Here is a 19,956-nt window from a genome sequence, read left to right as displayed (position 1 = left end):
CCGAAAGCTAAAAGTGATACGAAAGAGCAGTTTCTCTAGTTCTGTGTCTCCACTCCCTGAAAACATCTTTCACTGGTTTTGATTTTTTTGCTTCATTTGCTCTTTTTAAAAATTAGTTATTATGAAACTTTCAGATATTCAAAAAGGTAATAATATAACAAATACTCATGTACTTATCACCTAAATTAAAAACATTTTAATAATATAGTTTATATTAATATTTATAATAAATAATTTTATATTATAGTATATAAATTTATAATAAATAATATATTTATATTTAATAATATAATAATTTATATATTTAATATAAATACAATTTATAATATTTATATTATACTTTAATATTACTTTCTCTTCTTCCAAATAAATCATCCTCCTTCCCTGAACCAGAAGTATCCATTATTCTGATTTTGGTGCTTGTTATCCCATTAATTCATATACTGCTTTACTCATATACATTTCTAAATATACAAAATTGTTTTGCATGTTTTAAAATGCTACTTTCTTTAAACTTTTTATTTTATATTGGAGTATAGTTGATTAACAATGTTGTGTTACCTTCAGGTGTATAGCAGTGTGATTCAGTTATGCATATACAGGTACCTATTCTCTTTCAAATTCTTTTCCCATTTAGATTGTTACATAATATAAAATGCTACCTTTTTAAAACAACAAACACATGGGTACCCACCACCCACTTAGCAAATGTTAGTTCTTCACTACCATCAGGCTTCATCCTTCATTACTTCCCAGGACGTTTCAAGGGATATCAATGAATTCCTAATCACCAAATCCAACAGACAACTTTCAGTTTTTATACCTGATTTTATTGGTAGTATTTGCAACTGCTGATCACTCCCCACTAAACTGTTTGTTTTTTGGTCACACCTCACGCCTTGTGGGATCTTAGTTCCCCAACCAGGGATTGAACCCGTGCCCTCGGCAGTGAAAGCAAGGAGTCCTAACCACTGGACTGCCAGGGAAGCCTCCCTTGGCTTCTTTAATCATACATTTGTGTGGTTTTCTTCCCAAGTATGTTTATAGCCCTTCTTTCTCTATCCCCCGTGTGCTGGTGCCCCTGTAGCTCATCCTCAGATCTCTTCTTACTCCACACACTCTCCTTGAGTGGTCTGAGCCATTCCTCCGGTGTTACCTATGTCTAGATTCAGCTCAGATCACTCTCCAACTTCCTATCAGACAGCCTCATTTTATAAGATCCCTTACATGCAATTTTTATAAAGCAGAACCCTTCATATTTTACCCCTAACCTGTTCTTCCACACATATTCCTCATTTTAAGTAATGCCATCACATTCCAACTACAGTAAGTCCCCTACATACGAATCTTCAAGTTGCGAACTTTCCAACACGTGAACGTGCGTTCACATGTCCAATCACGTAAGTTAGTTCACGTGTCTGGTGTACATTGTCACATGCGTGCATCCTCTACAAGTGGCTGTGCTTTTGTGTACTTTACTGTACAGTGCTGTATAGAGTACAGTAGTACTGTATCTTTATTTCAAGCCCAGGATGTCCAGAAGCAAGCGTAAAAGCAGCGGTGATGTACCTGGAACTGCTAAGAAGCACCAGCTCTTGTACTGTACTGCTGTATTTTTCAAGGTACGGTACTGTAAGATTAAAAATGTCTTATTTCTTGTGCGTGTTTGTTTTTTATGTATTATTTGTGTGAAAAGTATTATAAGCCTATTACAGTAGAGTATTATGTAGCCGACTGTGTTAGTCGGGTACCTAGGCTAACTTTGTTGCACTTCTGAACAAACTGGATTTATGAATGTGCTCTTGGAATGGAACTCGTTTATATGTAAGGGACTTACTTGCAGTACGCTGAGCCAGAGTCCTGCTAGTCTGCTCCTGACATTTGTAGCCCCCACTATGTTTGATCGCTGAGCCCCACTGCTTCTACCTCCTATACACCTCTCTCATCAGACCTTCCCTCCTGTGTGTCTCCACCTCACTGCATTGGGTCAGTTTTTCAACTGGTCTTTGCATCTCTAGATTTACCCTTTTTCAAACAATTTCCCATGTTTACAAAATGACAACCTAATCAAGACATTCTCCAGCTTAAAAATCTCAGTAGCTCCCCATCACCTGCAGAATAAGATCTAAATCCTTTGCAGTGCATACAAAGCCCTCCAGGCTCAGACCCTCTCATTTCCCACCATCTCCTTTCCCTTCTATGTACATATAACCTACACCCTAGTCCTATCTAATTACTAGGAGTTCCTGGAAGCACCATAAGCCTCCCTCACTTTCTTCATGTGTCTTAACACCTAGAATTCCCTTCCTCGCCCAGGACTATCTGGAACATTTTCAAGATCTGACATAAAATCACCTCCTCCACGAAGTCTTCCCACCCTACTTTAAGGGTCAATATCTCCTTTGAATCCCTACTTTACTTTGGTCGTATCTTAATTATAGGCCTGATCACACTAAATTCCCATTATGTCTTACATATTTGTCTCCACAGCCTCTAGCACATGAAGAAATGCTTTCAATGAATGAATGAATACATGAATAATTACCTCAACATCTAGTCCAAACTGAATGGCAAAGCTCTCGGCTTCAGCAAATCTGTGTTTGTGAAGTAACCGACTCAATCTGATGAATTGAAAGAAATTTCAGTAAAATTTTTATTAATGAGGGAATTCAAGCTTTTCATCAAGGAGTAAGGCTTAGAAGAACACAAGAGGGCTTCCCTGGTGGCGCAGTGGTCAAGAATCCGCCTGCCAATGCAGGGGACACAGGTTCGAGCCCTGGTCCAGGAAGATCCCACATGCCACGGAGCAACCAAGCCCGTGCGCCACAACTACTGAGCCTGCGCTCTAGAGCCCGTGCTCAACAACAAGAGAAGCCACCGCAGTGAGAAGCCCGCACACCTCAATGAAGAGTAGCCTCTGCTCTCCACAACTAGAGAAAGCCCGCGCACAGCAACGAAAACCCAGTGCAGCCAAAAATAGATAGAATAAATTATAAAAAAAACAAAACAAAACACAAGTAGTTACCTGTTTCCTGGCAAAGCTTCTGTAAGACATCTGAGCACTAAAACAGAGACTGAGTCTGCAGATAGCCTGAGAAAAGTTTTCATATTGACACTTGTCATTTAACATCAGTAAGTAAATTTTAACTTTGCTATTATTTAACAACTTAATCTGATAAACAAAACAGGACTTACTTTGGATCATTTTTGCAAATTCCTTCCAGAAGGTATATGGTATCCTACAATAGCAAAAAACATGTTTAAAATTGAAATACAGAATTAATTCACTTTATAGTTACTAGAGTAACAACTGCTTTAGGCAGAAATTACCCATCAATGGATTCTAAAATTACTGGGAAAAACTGGTGAGGAAAAGGATATTCCCATAGTCTCAAAATAACACCACGGAAATTACTTACTAATTATACAGGGGAAAATGTACCTTTACAATGGAGAAATATGGCAGAACTGCTTTAACCAAGTGATCAAATTTAACAGCATCAATAACAGGACAAGTGGACATAAGTCCTTTAACGTGATGCAGTTAGGACACAGTATCACTTATGCAGGATGCTTGCCAAAAATCTTAGCACGAATCTAATCATGACGAGACACAGATCCAAATAGAGGGACATTCTGCCACACAACCGGCTAGGACTCAAAAAATGTCAATGTCCGAAAAGACAAAAACAGACTAGGGAAGTTTTAGAGATTAAAGTAGACTACCATGTGACCACGACAACAAAATTCAATTCGTGATGTTTGATTGAATCCTGGGTCAGGAACAAAAAAAAGTTCTCAAGTAATTGGCACAATTGGTAAAATTTGAATTTGGATGGCATATTTCATAATAGTATTGCATTAATGTTAAATTTTGTGGGCCTCATTCTTAGGAGATACCCGCTGAAATTAGGAGTGAGAGGTCATGATGTCTGCACGTAATTTCCAAATGGTTTGGAAAAATACAATGTGTGTATATAAAAAGAGATAAAACAGGGGATTCCCTGGTGGCGCAGTGGTTGAGAATCCACCTACAAATGCAGGGGACACGGGTTCAAGCCCTGGTCTGGGAAGATCCCACATGCTGCGGAGCAACTAAGCCTGTGTGCCACAACTATTGAGCCTGCGCTCTAGAGCCCATGCGCCACAACTACTGAAGCCCATGCGCCTAGAGCCCGAGCTCTAAACAAGAGAAGCCACCGCAAGGAGAAGTCCATGCATCGCAGCAAGGAGTAGCCCCCGCTCACCACAAATGGAGAAAGCCCGCGCACAGCAACGAAGACCCAACGCAGCCGAAAATAAATTTAAAAAAAAAAAAAAATCCGCCTGCCAATGCAGGGGACAGGGGTTCGATACTTAGTCTGGAAAGATCCTACATGCCGCGAAGCAACTTAGTCCGTGCGCCACAACTATTGAGCCTGTGCTCTACAGCCCACGAGCCACAACTACTGAAGCCTGTGTGCCCTAGAGCCCACACTGCAACTACTGAAGCCTGCGCGCTCTAGGGCCTGTGTGCTGCAACTACTGAGCCTGAGTGCTGCAACTACCGAAGCCCATGTGTCTAGAGCCCGTGCTCTGCAACAAGAGAAGCCACCGCAACGAGAAGCCCGCGCACTGCAACAAAGAGTAGCCCCCTCTCGCAGCAACTAGAGAAAGCCCGCGCGCAGCAACAAAGACCCAAAGCGGCCAAAAAAAACCCCAAAAAAGCAAGCAATAACCTCCCCCAAATTAACAATCATCTGTATTTCCTGTGGAGACAAGAAAATTGAATGTGCAATTGACTGATGTTTTATTTGATTAATTTCTTTCTTTTTAAATGAAGACTGATCTCCTGTAAATATATTCGAGGACCTCTGATAACAATAAATATGGTTTACCTGAGATCTATCCAGGTATTCCACTAGGCTCCACTCATGCTTAGCTTAGTTATTCTTTTTTTTTTTCAATTATAAAAAAATATATTAGTTCAAAATACACATCAACTTACTGAGCTAATTCCTGTTTGGACCAGAGAAGAAACACTAGATACTTCCAAAGAATATAGTATTTCCATCATAGGTAATGAATAGACCATGAGGTTTCTCATCTAAGAAAAATAGGACAGCAATTAATGTCTTAGGTCAATATAAACCTATGAGCACAAGACAGCACCTCACAATCCAGGGCATAGATTAAAACACTTGATACGAAGTTAAGTGCAAAAAATAAGTAAATCTGTTACTGTATTATTTAAATGTTACATAGAAAATTATGTTCTATCCTACCTTTTAAATCTGTTAAATGAAAATCCACGTACCTGGAGTCCATTCTACAATTTGTTTTTAAGGCAAATGTAATTCCTCAGTGCCAGAACTACATTAAGTATCACTATAATAAACATTTTCTTATAGACATTTTTATTGCTGAAATGCTCCAATTAAAATGTGAAGCTGAGATTTATACCTTTTTTTTTTTTAATGAGAAAAAAGAGCTCTGCAGGGTTATTTCCGATCTGTCAAGTACCTGTGTGAACTAAGAGCTAATATGCTGTGAGTACTACTTAACAACTAGTACTCTTACGTTAATGCTATTTCTAACACATAATATAGACGAATGTGATATAAATTTTCCAATACCTTCTTATTAGTAGTAGTTGTCAGAGCTACTAACTTGAGATTTGTAATCCCTTGCCTGAAAGAGAAAAGAAGGTTTAAGTGAATCAAAGAAGCCAACTGCTAGACATAAGCTAAGTCAAAGTGATATCCTTGTATAAAAGTTAAAATTAATTCACACAGAAGATACTGAACTTGACTTCTGAATGTTTATGGCCCAGACTCACACTCTTTCTAACACATTCACATGGAGGTTTTTGTGTTGCCTATTTGTTCTCAATGAATTTGGCTAACAATGAAATGGTCTTTACCCTGTCAGTCTGTTCACAGTGTTATCTAGAATGTAACACATAAGAAATGATCTGAACAGAACCAGGCAAGAAACCTGGTTCTAACAGAAGGGAAATCAATATGAGTGTCATAATGTACCACGTGACTGATGAAGGTGAATCTGCTTCTGTGGTGAGAAGAAAGTCTTCTATGTGAAGGGAGGGCCAGTTCCATATGGGAGTTAGGGTGTAAATATCCCATAAGCTCAGCACGTTCTGCAAAAGAGACATTTCATTGATACGTCCTCTTAACGACTAAAAATTTACATCTTGGAATCTATCTTTTGATACGTAACTGAAATAAAGCACATTACACAAGGTAGTAATCTACCCTGGCTAAAGTCCTTGTCTTTGTTAAGTTCGACAAAATTTCTGTTGTTAAACATAACACCAAGTGAAAATACTTAAGGGGAAGTATCAGAAACATACATTGGTATCAAGAACAAAAAGTAGATTGTCTATCAGCTGGAACTTCTTTGCACCTACAAAAGAGAAAACAAGGTGTGTAAGGACTATGTTTCTGGGTTACATATAGCCATATTTAAAATAGTAAACTAACATATTTATGGAAAGGCAGAACTACACTTAAAAAAGAAGTTCCCATTCCCATTTATTCCTGTTTCTCTACTTTTTTGTAGGATCACTAAAACATAAAACCTCCCAAAATGAAGAGTAACAATTGCAACATGTTAAGAAGCCAAATACACGGACAATCATCAGACTAAGCTGGCTTGTTTCCAAGGTTTGGTAAAACGGCTCATATGCCAGACTTAGTGTACTGGCATGAAAACGACAACTCACAAGTAGCAAAAGTAGTTTCGTTAACTGATTTTACCTTCAATAATCTCTGCATCAATGACACTCTTAACGGTCATCCCTTTCCTAGAAGAATCTGGTTCCCATTTTGAGAATACACAATTACCAGTTCCCTACAGAAGTGAAAATAGTATGTCAATTACAAACTTGGGTCTAGATCTGAATTCTCCTCCAAGTAGAAACATCTAAGTTGTACATGTGGCTAATTTCAAAATATATTTATATATTCAAGCCCAGCTAGCTCTTATCATCTAGTTCCTCTCTTAGTTTGTTTTCAACAGAACAGAATGGAAAAAACAGCGAACTCCTGCTGTACACTGTTATCACATGAACATTTAATAAGGAGGAGGCATATTCAGGCAACTCACTCTAGAGACATCAGGTAAGCTTCAAGACCTCCTCCAGCATTACAAGCTAAAGATAACCTTCGATGAAGTATTTTCATGAAAATAACTACTAATATTTGAAAATAATTCATAAGTATTCGTTTCAAATTATTTGAAACCCTGATGAAATACTGAACTAGATACACAAAACGGGGAAAAGTGACTGCTTCTTAACATATTATATAAATTTGGCAAGTAAAGATGTTGTAAATGCTGTAATAATATAATTCAATATAGAATTTCTGCCTACTCCTTGAATATAATATTAGATGTTTTGTTTGCTGCTGTTGTTTTTGCCTACACTCATAATTGAAAGACATGCTAAATGTCAGGTAGAGATTAGTGAAAATAAAGATGCAATATTTTTTCCAACACAGAGACTTAGTTATACTTGTTGAGTTAATTTTATGACCTTCATTTTATAATTTCCCTGTTTCTGTTATACAGTACAAATTAATACGTAACTTTACCAAAACTATGTTTTAATGAAGAAACATTTCAGAAAAAAAGCCCAAAATTTTATTAAAAAAAGAGAATTACCCCAATTATCACAGGGATTTCGCTTGCTAAATCACCAGCCACAAGATTGAGACAACCAAGGGTATGACAATTTTCAGTAGAAATAAAACTGGACTTGATTTGTCCTTGTAACTGCAAGATTTAAAAAATAAGAATGTTATATATATGCTCCATGGTCCAAATTCCTTGGAAAGACTGATAAAAAATCAGTTTAAATCAATAGCTATAAATGTATTTTTAAAAATAGGAATGTTATTAAAATGTTTTATCATGCTAATTCCCAAAATATCAACCATTAGACAATTATGCAGAAACACTTTCCTAAACTGACATTAAATTTAAGTTTCAAGAAGACAATGTGGTTTTGTCTTCTTACCTTTTTTGCCGTATGGAAGTCTACCTTTTCAATCGCTGCATGAAAAAGAGAAAGTAGGCTAAATTTACACTATAACCTATAAAATACGTATGAATCTTCCCTTTTGTGTCAAGGTTAAATTACATATAATCTAGTAAGAGGAACACTGGTCAGAAATTCATAAGGTGCTGGTGACTTTTCAGTTTTGCCCTTGACCAATGAAATAAACTGTGATGACATGTCATACTCAGGGCACCAGCCAGGCTGCCTTACGGTCCCTACAGTGTCTGTCCACACCTTCCCTTAAAAGGTTCTTCCTACTAAGATGGTCTTCTCCCTGCTCCAACTCTCCTATTCAAGCTCTGAAGTCCTACCTGTGAAGTCTTCATCACTTTGCACTCCCTTTTGTAAGAGCTGTTTCACTTGTCTGGCTCCTTCATTAAACTACAGAGAACCTTGTATCTTAAATCTCGTTGTTATCCCCAGAACTTGGCACATTCTTATGACAGAGTAGATCTTTAAAAAGTATTTGTTGGGGCTTCCCTGGGGGCACAGTGGTTGAGAGTCCGCCTGCCGATGCAGGGGACACGGGTTCGTGCCCCGGCCCGGGAAGATCCCACATGCCGCGGAGCGGCTGGGCCTGTGAGCCATGGCCGCTGAGCCTGCGCATCTGGAGCCTGTGCTCCGCAACAGGAGAGGCCACAACAGCGAGAGGCCCGCGTACCGCAAAAAAAAAAAAAAAATTTGTTGAATACGTGCCCGGAATCAATTCCTCAATCTCTGCCAGCTCAGAGGGATGTATGGTCCACACCACTCACTTAGCACACACTCTAGATCACTGCCTTGTATTGTTAACACTTACAAAATCATTTCAGTTTCCAGGTTCATTCATTCCATCAAAAAGTATTTATTACTATGCTAGCGTAACTCCTGTCTCCCCAACTAAGTTGTAAAGTCCTTGAAGACTATAAATAAATATGTCTTCAGATTCTGTTGTGGCCCTAACTGTGGAGAATAAGTATATTATGAATACTTTAAAGTATACCCAATATCATAGAATGTAGTTAAACTAAAATATTCTTAAAGAGTCTATTTTAAAATTTACCTGGAAAACTAATAAGAAATATTGCTGCAAATCAGTAATAAGAAAATAATACATTACTTACCTTGTTGAATTTTTACAAGCTGAAGGTTTGTAATACAAAAAAATCCATTGTTTGTAAGAAGCAGCATATAATAGGTACCTATTAAAATAAAATCAAGCCAGCTTCTTTAAAAGGCACATGATATAAAATTTAAACCAGGGTCCGGATCTAGCTTAAAAGTATGTCCATTTGCTCATTTAAAGTCTAATAATAAAATAACACAGTAACAATACAAAGCTTATTTACAAAGAATTGGTAAGTTATTTGCAAAAACAATGTTAACTGCTTTGAAACTTCTATAAACCAAATTTCATTTGCCAGAAAAAAAGAAACTCAGATATATCAAAATAAATTAAGGACCAGTTAACATTTGTTAAAAAGAAATATGATAAATACACTGAAACCCATAAGAACATATTAAAAGAATATTATGTCTCCCTGATAATCTATAGAACTCTCAAAACTGTAAAAAGTTTAGGATATTATACTTAAGAAGAGTACATTTAAGCCTCTGAAAAGAGCTAAAATCGAAAACTTGTTTTTTAAAATAATATTAATTGCATCCCTACAAAGTTTAACATTGTGTAGGTAACACCAATTAATTTACATAATATATTAACTATAAATCTGATTTTTTGACTGGGTATTAATAAGAAGACATTAAAAAAAGAAATTAAAAGCACTTACCTTCATTTGAACTATCTTTCTCAATAACAAGATTCCGGTAAGTACACTGATTTTCATCATTAGCTTTCTGAACAAAAGCCTAATTGCAAATTAATTTCAAATGATAAGATTAAACCCAGAAAATTACAGTCAAGGATTATATTCATTAAACTCTAGGGATATCAATTATCATTAGCAATAATTCTGCCTATATTCCAAACATTTTAGTTTTCAAATGGAAAACTATTTACAAGCTTCCTGCAAAAATGTTTATTTTCAATACAAAACTGTTTTGGACAAGTATACTATCTTCAAACCATACTTTTTCAATTTTGCATTTATTTCATATGTTTTGTGGATGAAAAATGTTGCCTGCCATATTAGCAAACAAAGGATGCTGCGACCATCAAGCCAAGAGGGAACTCAGGATGGAGATAAACAGGCTGCCCACTGTCAAGCCATCAGCCATTGCAACTCCCAACTGTGCATCCTGAGGGGACTCAGGATGGAAAAGCACAGGATACTGGCCCTAAGACAGCAAAGGTGTATATCAAAGGAATAATTTCAATGAGCCCAGACTCTTGCATCTTCCATACATAGAAAACGCTAAATTTATTAACCCGATATACCTGCTTTTCTTTAACAGTAATCTTTTGATGTTCTGACTACCTGGTCTCCCTTGCAAAACTCCTATGTATCCTGGCTCCTCCCTCATCTCTTCAGAGCTGTCCCTCAGAGCATCTGAGAGGCTGCCTCCTGGGCTTGAAGTTCTCAGAAAGTCCGCCCAATAAAACATAATTCTCAACTTTTAGGTTGTGTACTTTTTTTTCAGACAGTTTCTAAGGTATGATTCTTAAATTCAATGTAAAGAAACATTATTATTTTAATTTAGGCCACAAATCAAGTAATGCTTTGCTAGAGCTTTAGCTTTCTAAAAGATAATTTAGAATTTAGATAATGAAGATGAAAAATGTAACAAGGTCTTACATTGGTGAGTAATGTTTGCTTTGATGTTACATGAATAAGATGTAAGTTGCCACTTCTCTCCCCAACCAGAAGAAACTTTCCTTCTTGACATAGGCCAACCACATCCACTTCAGTATCTGAAAATTTCAAGTCAAAGTTACAAGCTTCCTCTGAAAATGTTTATTTTCAACACAAAATATTGCAAATTTTGTTATTAAAAGTCAACTCTTTTAAGCTTCTTTTAAATATTTCATGAAAGTAGTGACTAATGTAAAAACGAACGCTACTGACTCTTTGTCAACAAATATTTGCTGAGCACTTAGTATATGCTAAGCACTGTTCTAGGTCTTTGGCATATATCTGAGAATAATAACAAGAGTCCCACCTTCATAGAGCTCAAATTCTAAGGCAGAAATAGATGATAAACAGTCAGCATAGTAAGCAAATTGTATGACATACACAAAGGTGATACATTCTCTGGAAAAAAGAAAAAGGAGAGCAGCGAAAGAGAACTCAGAAGAGCCATACAGTATCAGGTGGAGTGCTCAGGAGAGCCCCCTTTGATAAGGTGAGATTTGAACAAAGACTTGAAGGAGGTAAGGAAGTTATTGCTTGTACACAGCAAGAAGGCCAGGGGGAATGACATGGAGATCGGGAGGGAAAGACTAAGAGATAAAAGCAGTAACATATAAATTGCTTATAACTAAAATTATTCAGCAGCAATATCTTTATACAAAAGTATTATATGTAGGGACTTCCCTGGTGGCACAGTAGTTAAGAATCCACCTGCCAATGCAGGGGACAACGGGTTTGATCCCTGCTCTGGGAAGATCCCACATGCCGCGGAGTAACTAAGCCCATGCGCCACAACTACTGAGCCTGTGCTCTACAGCGCATGAGCCACAACTACTGAAGCCCACGTGCTGCAACTACTGAAGCCCACGTGCCTAGAGCCCGTGCTCTGCAACAAGAGAAGCTACTGCAATGAGAAGCCTGCGCACCGCAACGAAGAGTAGCTCGCTGCAACTAGAGAAAGCCCACGCACAGCAACAAAGACCCAACGCAGCCAAAAATAAATAAACAAACAAACAAATTTATTTTAAAAAAAGTATTATATGTAAAACACAGCCTCACTTTTAATTGGTGAAACTGTGAATCTTGGGGACCCATCAGGGTAGATGCGTTAAGATTCCACAAAATATGGGTTTCTCTCCTGCAAACTGTGATCAAGATTTTGTTCTTATGTGCATACCTTCTAATTCCTTTTCATCTACGTTCTTTTTAAAAATAATTAATTAATTTTCAGCTGTTCTTACGCAAACACTTCAATAACCATCTTTCTCTCAAAATTTCAGAAAAAAATTCATAATACTATCCCCTATTTTCCAGCATAATCACTGACTTGTCTGTCCCTTAATTTACTCTGAAGTCCATACTTCCATATACACACTTAAAGCCCTTTAACTCAATAAAGAATTAATTCATAAGTACTTTTAAAAAACTTTTTATAGTGCTAAAAGTATTCAAATTATCTGTTGATGGTATTGAAATTATGTACAAGATTCAGGAACTTAAACATAATTGGGCTCAACTGTTTTCTACAGTATTCTAACACAAAAACCACGCAAATAAATTGTTGCTTTCCATGTATGTTTTTCCTTAGACTTATTGAGAGAAGGGATCATCTTCAGTACCTGATCCGTCTAGTACTCAGCACAAGGCACTCAAGGTTAATTTCTTGAAATTAGTGTAATTTTGAGTCTTATAAATAATGGAGTAAAGAAAAGGCAATACTGTAGAAATTGGTAGCAAGATATAGTTGACTTCCAATTTATTTTACTGCATTACATTAGACTTACCAAATATAAGATGCAATTGAAGCAATCTACAAATACTGTCCAACAGTATCACTGATTGGTCCGCTACAATAATAAACCCATCACTTAAGCTGCATGCTTGTAGTTTTGGATTTAATGAGGCCTGTGGGAGGGAAAAGCAGGACTAAAATAAAACATTTTTATACATGTTTAACAATACCTATCAATAGTATCACCATAGTCACAATCACCCAAGTTTAAAACTTCACCTGATAGGCCTTCTTTCTTTAGCCCATATATCTAATGAGTCAAGCTTTTCTTTGTATGATATATCTTGAATCCATTCAGAGCCTAGAACAGGGAAATAGTCCAGGGTTGCTAGAACAGGGCAAAGGATTCGAAAGTACAAGTCTTTGTTTCCTAAGGGCCGAGCTTATGCCTGGAGAAGCCAGCAGGCATTAACGTAAATGAATGAACCAATACTGGCATAAAGTCTCAGGGTCTGGGAAACAACAGGGAGGGGGACTGTGAACTGGAGGACACGAGGCCCCACATAAACTAAAGAGAACAGAGTCAGCCAGATGAATGCCCTGTGGAAATGCGATCCTGGCATGGCCACAGCTTCCAATTTACCAAGAAAATCTGGATCTTTGTGTGAAATATTCTAATTTTTAAATATTGGCAACTAAGTCAACATTTTAAGAAACACAATGCAAGCCAAATATAAGTCTCCTGTTTGTAGCTTCTATTGATTAGAGCTTCCCACACATAATCTTTTTTTTAAATTAATTAATTAGTTAATTTTTAGTTGCACTGGGTCTTTGTTGCTGTGTATGGGCTTTCTCTAGTTGTGGTGAGTGGCGGCTGCTCTTTGTTGCGGTGCAAGGGCTTCTCATTGCGGTGGCTTCTCTTGTTGTGAAGCACAGGCTCTAGGTACATGGGCTTCAGTAGTTGTGGCACACGGGCTCATTAGTTGCAGCTCGCGGGCTCCAGAGCACAGGTTCAGCAGTTGTGGTGCACAGGCTTACTTGCTCCACGACATGTGGGATCTTCCTGGACCAGGGCTTGAACCCGTGTCCCCTGCATTGGCAGGTGGGTGCTTAACCACTGCGCCACCAGGGAAGCCCTCCACACATAATCTTGAAGCCGTCAGATAGCTCAGTAGTTGAGAAGGCTGTCACTTACTAGCTGAGTAATCTCAAGCAAAGGCCTCAACTGACTCTCTGGTAAAGCTGGAATAATAATAATAATGCCTACGACGCTGGCTGGTATGGAGATTCAATGAATTAATTCATGTAAAGGGCTTAGAAGGGAACCTTGCCTGTAGCATATGCTGGGATAAATGTTAATTACTCTTAATCTTCTCTGACAAACTAAGCCAATCAACTCATTTTATACCTGTTTCAATGGTCACCTTCTGCAGGTGTAACTTTTGAAAACTACATTCTGATCCCTCTTATACTTTTTTTTTTAAAATAAATTTTATTTATTTATTTATTTATTTATGGCTACATTGGGTCTTCGTTGCTGCATGCAGGCTTTCTCTAGTTGCGGCAAGCAGGGGCTACTCTTTGTTGTGGCGCGTGGGCTTCACAATGAGGTGACTTCTCTTGTTGCAGAGCACGGGCTCTAGGCGTGCGGGTTTCCATAGTTGTGGCATGCAGGCTCAGCAGTTGTGGCTTGTGGGCTCTAGAGCGCAGGCTCAGTAGTTGTGGCACACGAGCTTAGTTGCTCTGCAGCATGTGGGATCTTCCCAGATCTGGGCTCGAACCCGTATCTCCTGCATTGGCAGGCGGATTCTTAACCACTGCGCCACCAGGGAAGCCCCTGATCCCACTTATACTCTTAACTTGCTTCTTCAACTAGTGAAAAGTTACACCAAAGTGTCGCAAAGAAGAAACTGTGCTACACGTCCTAGGGGTCTACCCAGGCTGTTTTCTCTGCCTGGACTGCTCTTCCCCCTCTTCTTTTTAAGATTTTTTTTGGCTGTGCCAGGAGGCTTGTGGGATTTTAATTTCCCAACCGAGGATTGAACCCGGGCCCTTGGCAGTGAGAGTGCAGAGTCCTCACCACTGGACCACCAGGGAATTCCCAAGACTTTAATTTTTAAGAGCAGTTTTACGTTCATAGCAAAATTGAAGGGGAACTATAGAGATGTCCCACATAGCCCCGTGTTCCACACATGCATAGCCTCCCACATTGTCAATGTTCCTCACCAGATGATACATTTGTTGCAAATGATGAACCTACACTGACACATTATAATCACCCAAAGTCCACGGTTTACATTACAGTTCACTCTCAGTGTTGTACATTCTGTGGTACACACATCTAGCATTATGGTCTCATACAGAATATTTTCTCTACCCGAAAATCCTCTGGGCTCTGCCTACTCAACCTTCCCTCCAACCTCCAAACCCTGGCAACCGCTGATCTTTTTTTCACTGTCTTTTCATTTTCCAGAATGTTATAGAGTTGGAATCAAACAGTATTGTTTGATCAAACAGGTTGTTTACTCCTTGTGTGAGTTTTAGCAGATTGTGTTTTTCAAGGACTTGGTCCAATTCATTAGGCTATCAAATTTGTGGGCATAGAGATGTTCATAATATTCCTTGATTATCCTTTTAATGTCCACAGAATCTGTGGTGATGCCCCCTCTTTTATTCCTGATATTAGTAATTTATGTCTTCCCTCTTTTTTCTTAGTTATCCTGGCTGGTGGCTTATAGATTTTATTCATGTTTTCAAAGAACCAGCTTTCGGTTTCATTGATTTTCTCCATTGATTTCTTATTTTCAATTTCATTAATTTTTGCTCTCTTGTTATTTCTTTCTTTCTTTTAAAAAATATTTTTTTTATTTATTTATTTGGCTGCAGTGGGTCTTAGTTGCGGCATGTTGGATCTAGTCCCCTGACCAGGGATCGAACCCGTGCCCCCTGAATTGGAAGCATGGAGTCTTAACCACTGGACCACCAGGGAAGTCCATCTTCTTTTTCAGGTTTCCTAACTTGAAACTTAGATTATTGATTTTAGATCTTTCTTCTTTTCTAATATATGCATTCAATTTCCCTCTAAGCACTACTTTTGCTGCATTCCACATATTTTGGTAAGCTGTGCTTTCATTTTCCATTTTTTCTTAAGGCCCAAGTCAGGTGCTAGTTTATGAAATGCTCCTTAAATTGTCCCAACCCACAGTGAGCTCTCCATCCTCTGAATTCCTACTGCATTTACTGTCTGTACCATTCATTTGGTAGTTCTCATATACTGACTTGCACATCTAGATAGATATCTTTTATTGCTTGTGTCCTGTCTGCCTAACTTTAAGGAAAGATCCTAAAGAGAAGAGATAATGTTACCTTACCAAGGGCCTAGCATGGGTTGTGAACATAGCATTTGCTACAAGTAATGCCCCAAGCTAATAACAAATGGAATTTTAGTTGTTAACTGAATTCAAAGCTCAATACACACTATTATTTTTCAACAGCAGCCCTCAGAGATCAAGTGGCCTGGGCCACTTCCATCTTTTAAGGCTGCTGGTAATATTAAAAAAATAAAGAAATACCACTTTCTCATTACAGAACTTATGGTATTCTTTACACTTTTGCCTTAACAAATAAACAATTTAATGCCAAAGAACACAATTTATCTGTATTACTCATAAAAATTATAAATCCTGTGACTTTTAAATGCCACAAAGCAGTAAAGGCTGACAACAGGATACAAGTTGAATAAAGAATGATTTTTTTAAAAATCCCTATTAGTCTCTGAATGCTCATTTGAAGAAAAGTCAAAAGCCTACACTTGAGGTCATTTGTGAATAAGGTTCCCCAGAGGAGGCCCTGCCTTTCTAGCCCTAGAAAATACAAATCTTGTCTGGTCTCTTCTCCTTTCTTTTACACTTTTTTTTCTTAATTAGAGAATTAAACATTACATTAACTTACTATGGGAAGTAGAGGAATCCTGGGCTATAATACTGTGACAGAAGATCATTTGCACTTTCTCTAAAAGAAACTTTTGTTTACCACGACCATCAAAATTTTAACAAAAGCAAATTACTAAGAAAGCAAATCAAAGATAAAAAACTAAAAGCAGGGCTTCCCTGGTGGCGCAGTGGTTGAGAGTCCGCCTGCCGATGCAGGGGACACGGGTTCGTGCCCCGGTCCGGGAAGATCCCACATGCCGCGGAGTGGCTGGGCGCGTGAGCCATGGCCGCTGAGCCTGCACGTCCGGAGCCTGTGCTCCGCAACGGGAGAGGCCACAACAGTGAGAGGCCCGCGTACCGGCAAAAAAAACAAAAACTAAGAGCAATATTTTCCGTAAAAGGCAGAGAATAAGGTTTCAAGCCTGGTGTGAGAATGGTGGAATAGTTATTAAAAGAAGAAAGTTAAAATATAGAAAGAAATTCATGGAAAGGATAATCTCAACCTCAGTAGAGTGCTTAACTCAGGGGTGGAGTATGAGAAGAGCCCGGGATCAGGAACGGCCTCCAGGGGCTTGCTTCGATTCTATTGGTAATGTTTTACTTCCTAAGCTGGTGGTGGATATTCTTTGTATCATTTTATATACATCTGTATGTCTAAAATGTCAAGAGGAGCTATGAAAAATTCAGGTTTGGAATACTGACCATAAGGTGATGCAGGGGGAATTCAGATGGAAATTTCCAGTGATCTGATACTGAACTTTGATTCCCTGAGAAAGGACTATACTCATTTATAAAACATTTACCACGTGGCTACTAGTCTTACTAAACATTCAGTAAAAATTTTGTGAATGAAAACAGTCCGCGTCATAACCATTACCTTTTCGGAGGAGATCTTCGCTAGTAAATCTACTTGATATAAAGCAGTTCCATGTTCTTTTCTTGAACCAACACTTAGGTACCCACTTCCTGTATCATCATTTGTTAACAGCTCAATATCATTCCACATGTTTCTGAGATTGTTTTCCTGAGACAGGAACCACTGCCTTCCCTGTGACAACATGTAAAATTAGGCCAAATTTTATTGTTGCATAGACTCCAGTTCCTTGGGAAATGAAAATGCTTTATCCCCCCCCCCCAAATATACATATACACACACACACATCAATAAGTAAAGACTTCTCTGTCTTTGTGTTATTTCTGTGGTCACTAAACACTTTGGATCAATAAGATACATGGAACTAGTGCTATGGTTATCACTAGAGAAGAACATATTTGTTTAGGGACACAAGGAAACAATTCCAATCTTACCAATCTGTCCTAGAGCTACTAGTATTTTCTGTGCCTAGCTGAAATTATAACAAGTTTTCATTTGGAAAAAACTTTTAACCAATAGTGAAGGCTCTGAAGTCAGACTGTCTGGGATATCTTAGAATGGTAAGGTTCCAGATGAACTTAAAAAAAAAATGACCATTCATGTTTCCAGTATTGTTATTCAATAAATGAAAATGTTAAGGAGAGGAAGAAAAATTGCACTAGGTTTCTGACTGGACCAAAGAGTATATTTGTAACCTTTCGAGTCACTTAACTATCTCATCAGCAAGGACTTATATAACTCATTTCATTGGATATGGGTAGGCATAGAATACGAAAATGAAAAACAATCCTTGGATCAAGACTAGCGGGGAACAATAACCAAATAATTACAGTTGTTTTGGTAAGTGCTCGCAGAAATATGTTTTTAAATCTTTGGAAGGTATAGTACAGGGAAGAAATGATTTTTGACTTGGTGTTCTTTCACATTTACTAAGCTGCTGTCCTTAAGCAAGTAACTTAGCCTTTCTGTTCCTCAATTCTTATCTATAAAATAGGAATACAGTTGTACGTAGCTGGAAAGGTCACTATGAGTTTCAAACATTCACAAAACAATGCTTCATTCATGGCAAGCACTCAATTTAAGTGTTATCTAATTCACTACTGTTATTCGTGGAAGCAGGTAACATTTGGGTTAGAAATTTAAGGTCACAGGAGCTTTTTTTTTTTCCCCCCACAGGAGCTTTTTAAATATAGGAAAAGAGTTCTTACTAGGAGTGTAAGCAAGGGCACAAAAACAAAGTATGTTAAAATACACGATTTTAGTGGCTGTGTTTGGGTGGGAGTTGGGAGGAGATTAAGACAGGTTGGAGTCAATACTTTTATGGGGCTCAGAGTCCCGTATCTGTAAAAATAGAGAAATATCATCAGCCTCCCAGGTCTGTCACACTCACTTATTTGACAAACGTTTATTGAATGCCTACTACGTGTCAGGCACTGTTCTAGGAGCTGGGAATACAGCTGTGAAGAAGACAGAAAAGGTCTTTGTCATTATGAAATTTATATTCTCGTACGAAGGAGAAAAATAAAATAAAGACAGTATTGAGTAGGCAAGATAGTTTGAATGCATCACTCATTTAATCTGCACAACAACCCATTTTACAGATGAGTCAGGGACTAAGTAAACGGCCAAGGTCACCTCAAGCGAGTTAATGATGTAGCTAGACAAGACTCAAATTCATGCCAGTTATTAACTGTTATACTGCCCCCCTACGAAAAACTAAGTAAACGCAGAATTACAAATAGTGCTCAAATGAATGGGGGGGAGGGGCGCATAAGAGAGACCTGTTCGGGAAGTGAAAGAGATGACATCTGAGCTGAGACCCGAATATCAAGAAGCCGACTATGTAAAGCTCGTGGGGACAAAGATGCAGGCCGAGTACCAAAGGCTCAGAGGGTGGAATGAGTTTGGGGCTGCTGCCCGGACACAGCAAGAATGGAAAAGTGCAGGCGTTAAACGAACAGGTGGAGCCAATGAATCCTTGATTACAAGATTGAGTTTCATCCTCAGTGCTAGGGAGGGAAAGATACTAAGCAGACCAGTGACATGATGTGATTAACGATTTGAGATTCCTCCGGGTGCCGGGTGAACAGATTAACGAATTAAACGAAATGAAACAGTTTCAGTTAGGCCTCCACGCGTAAATGCTCTCAGCTGGACACCGGGGCTAGCAAGAACCGACTCCAACCTCTCTCCCGCCAGCGTCTTGAGGGGAAAACACATCGAACTGAGCTGAGGCCTCTGCTACTTCGACCTGAATCCACCCCCAGCTCCCTACAACAGCGCGGCTCACCCTCCTCACCTGTAATTGAAGAAACTTAAAGAGGAGCACTCAAGTGTATCGTCCCCCCCCACCTTCCGAGCTCCAACAGACGTTCCCAATCTCTTTAGGGTCTATGCCACAAATTTAAATTGGCGGGAGAACACCAAGCCCAACCCCTTTTACGGCGGCCAGCGGAGGCCAAGATTGCTTTAGAATCGCAATACGAAGTCGCCCCACCCTAAATTCCACCCATTCCGATATCCAGGCTGCGCATTCTAGGGTGTGTTCTAGGCCCCGCCCCCCTCCCCGA

General features: G+C 38.7%; 1 protein-coding gene across 1 annotated transcript in view; it reads right to left on the bottom strand.

Annotated features, from left to right (window-relative positions):
* KNTC1 (kinetochore associated 1) overlaps positions 1–19,705 on the bottom strand; it is a 68,620-nt gene extending 48,915 nt beyond the window's left edge. Inside the window, exons 1-16 of the mRNA XM_029226437.1 lie at positions 19,686–19,705; positions 17,390–17,560; positions 12,633–12,753; positions 10,795–10,910; positions 9,829–9,907; positions 9,163–9,240; positions 8,018–8,052; positions 7,663–7,773; positions 6,756–6,849; positions 6,350–6,402; positions 6,021–6,136; positions 5,616–5,670; positions 4,988–5,086; positions 3,196–3,239; positions 3,026–3,091; positions 2,546–2,621 (exon numbers count right to left, since the gene is read on the bottom strand). Coding sequence (XP_029082270.1) covers positions 2,546–2,621; positions 3,026–3,091; positions 3,196–3,239; positions 4,988–5,086; positions 5,616–5,670; positions 6,021–6,136; positions 6,350–6,402; positions 6,756–6,849; positions 7,663–7,773; positions 8,018–8,052; positions 9,163–9,240; positions 9,829–9,907; positions 10,795–10,910; positions 12,633–12,753; positions 17,390–17,518 — 1,272 coding nt within the window. The 5' untranslated portion in view covers positions 17,519–17,560; positions 19,686–19,705. The remainder of the gene's footprint in view (positions 1–2,545; positions 2,622–3,025; positions 3,092–3,195; positions 3,240–4,987; positions 5,087–5,615; positions 5,671–6,020; positions 6,137–6,349; positions 6,403–6,755; positions 6,850–7,662; positions 7,774–8,017; positions 8,053–9,162; positions 9,241–9,828; positions 9,908–10,794; positions 10,911–12,632; positions 12,754–17,389; positions 17,561–19,685) is intronic.
* Positions 19,706–19,956: the final 251 nt, after the last annotated feature.

The sequence above is a fragment of the Monodon monoceros genome, unplaced genomic scaffold, assembly GCF_005190385.1.
Source record: "Monodon monoceros isolate NGI ecotype Baffin Bay Population unplaced genomic scaffold, NGI_Narwhal_1 Super_Scaffold_1, whole genome shotgun sequence".
Lineage (NCBI taxonomy): Eukaryota > Metazoa > Chordata > Mammalia > Artiodactyla > Monodontidae > Monodon > Monodon monoceros.
Note: the sequence above shows the minus strand (reverse complement) of the source record. Positions and strands in the feature narration are given on the sequence as shown.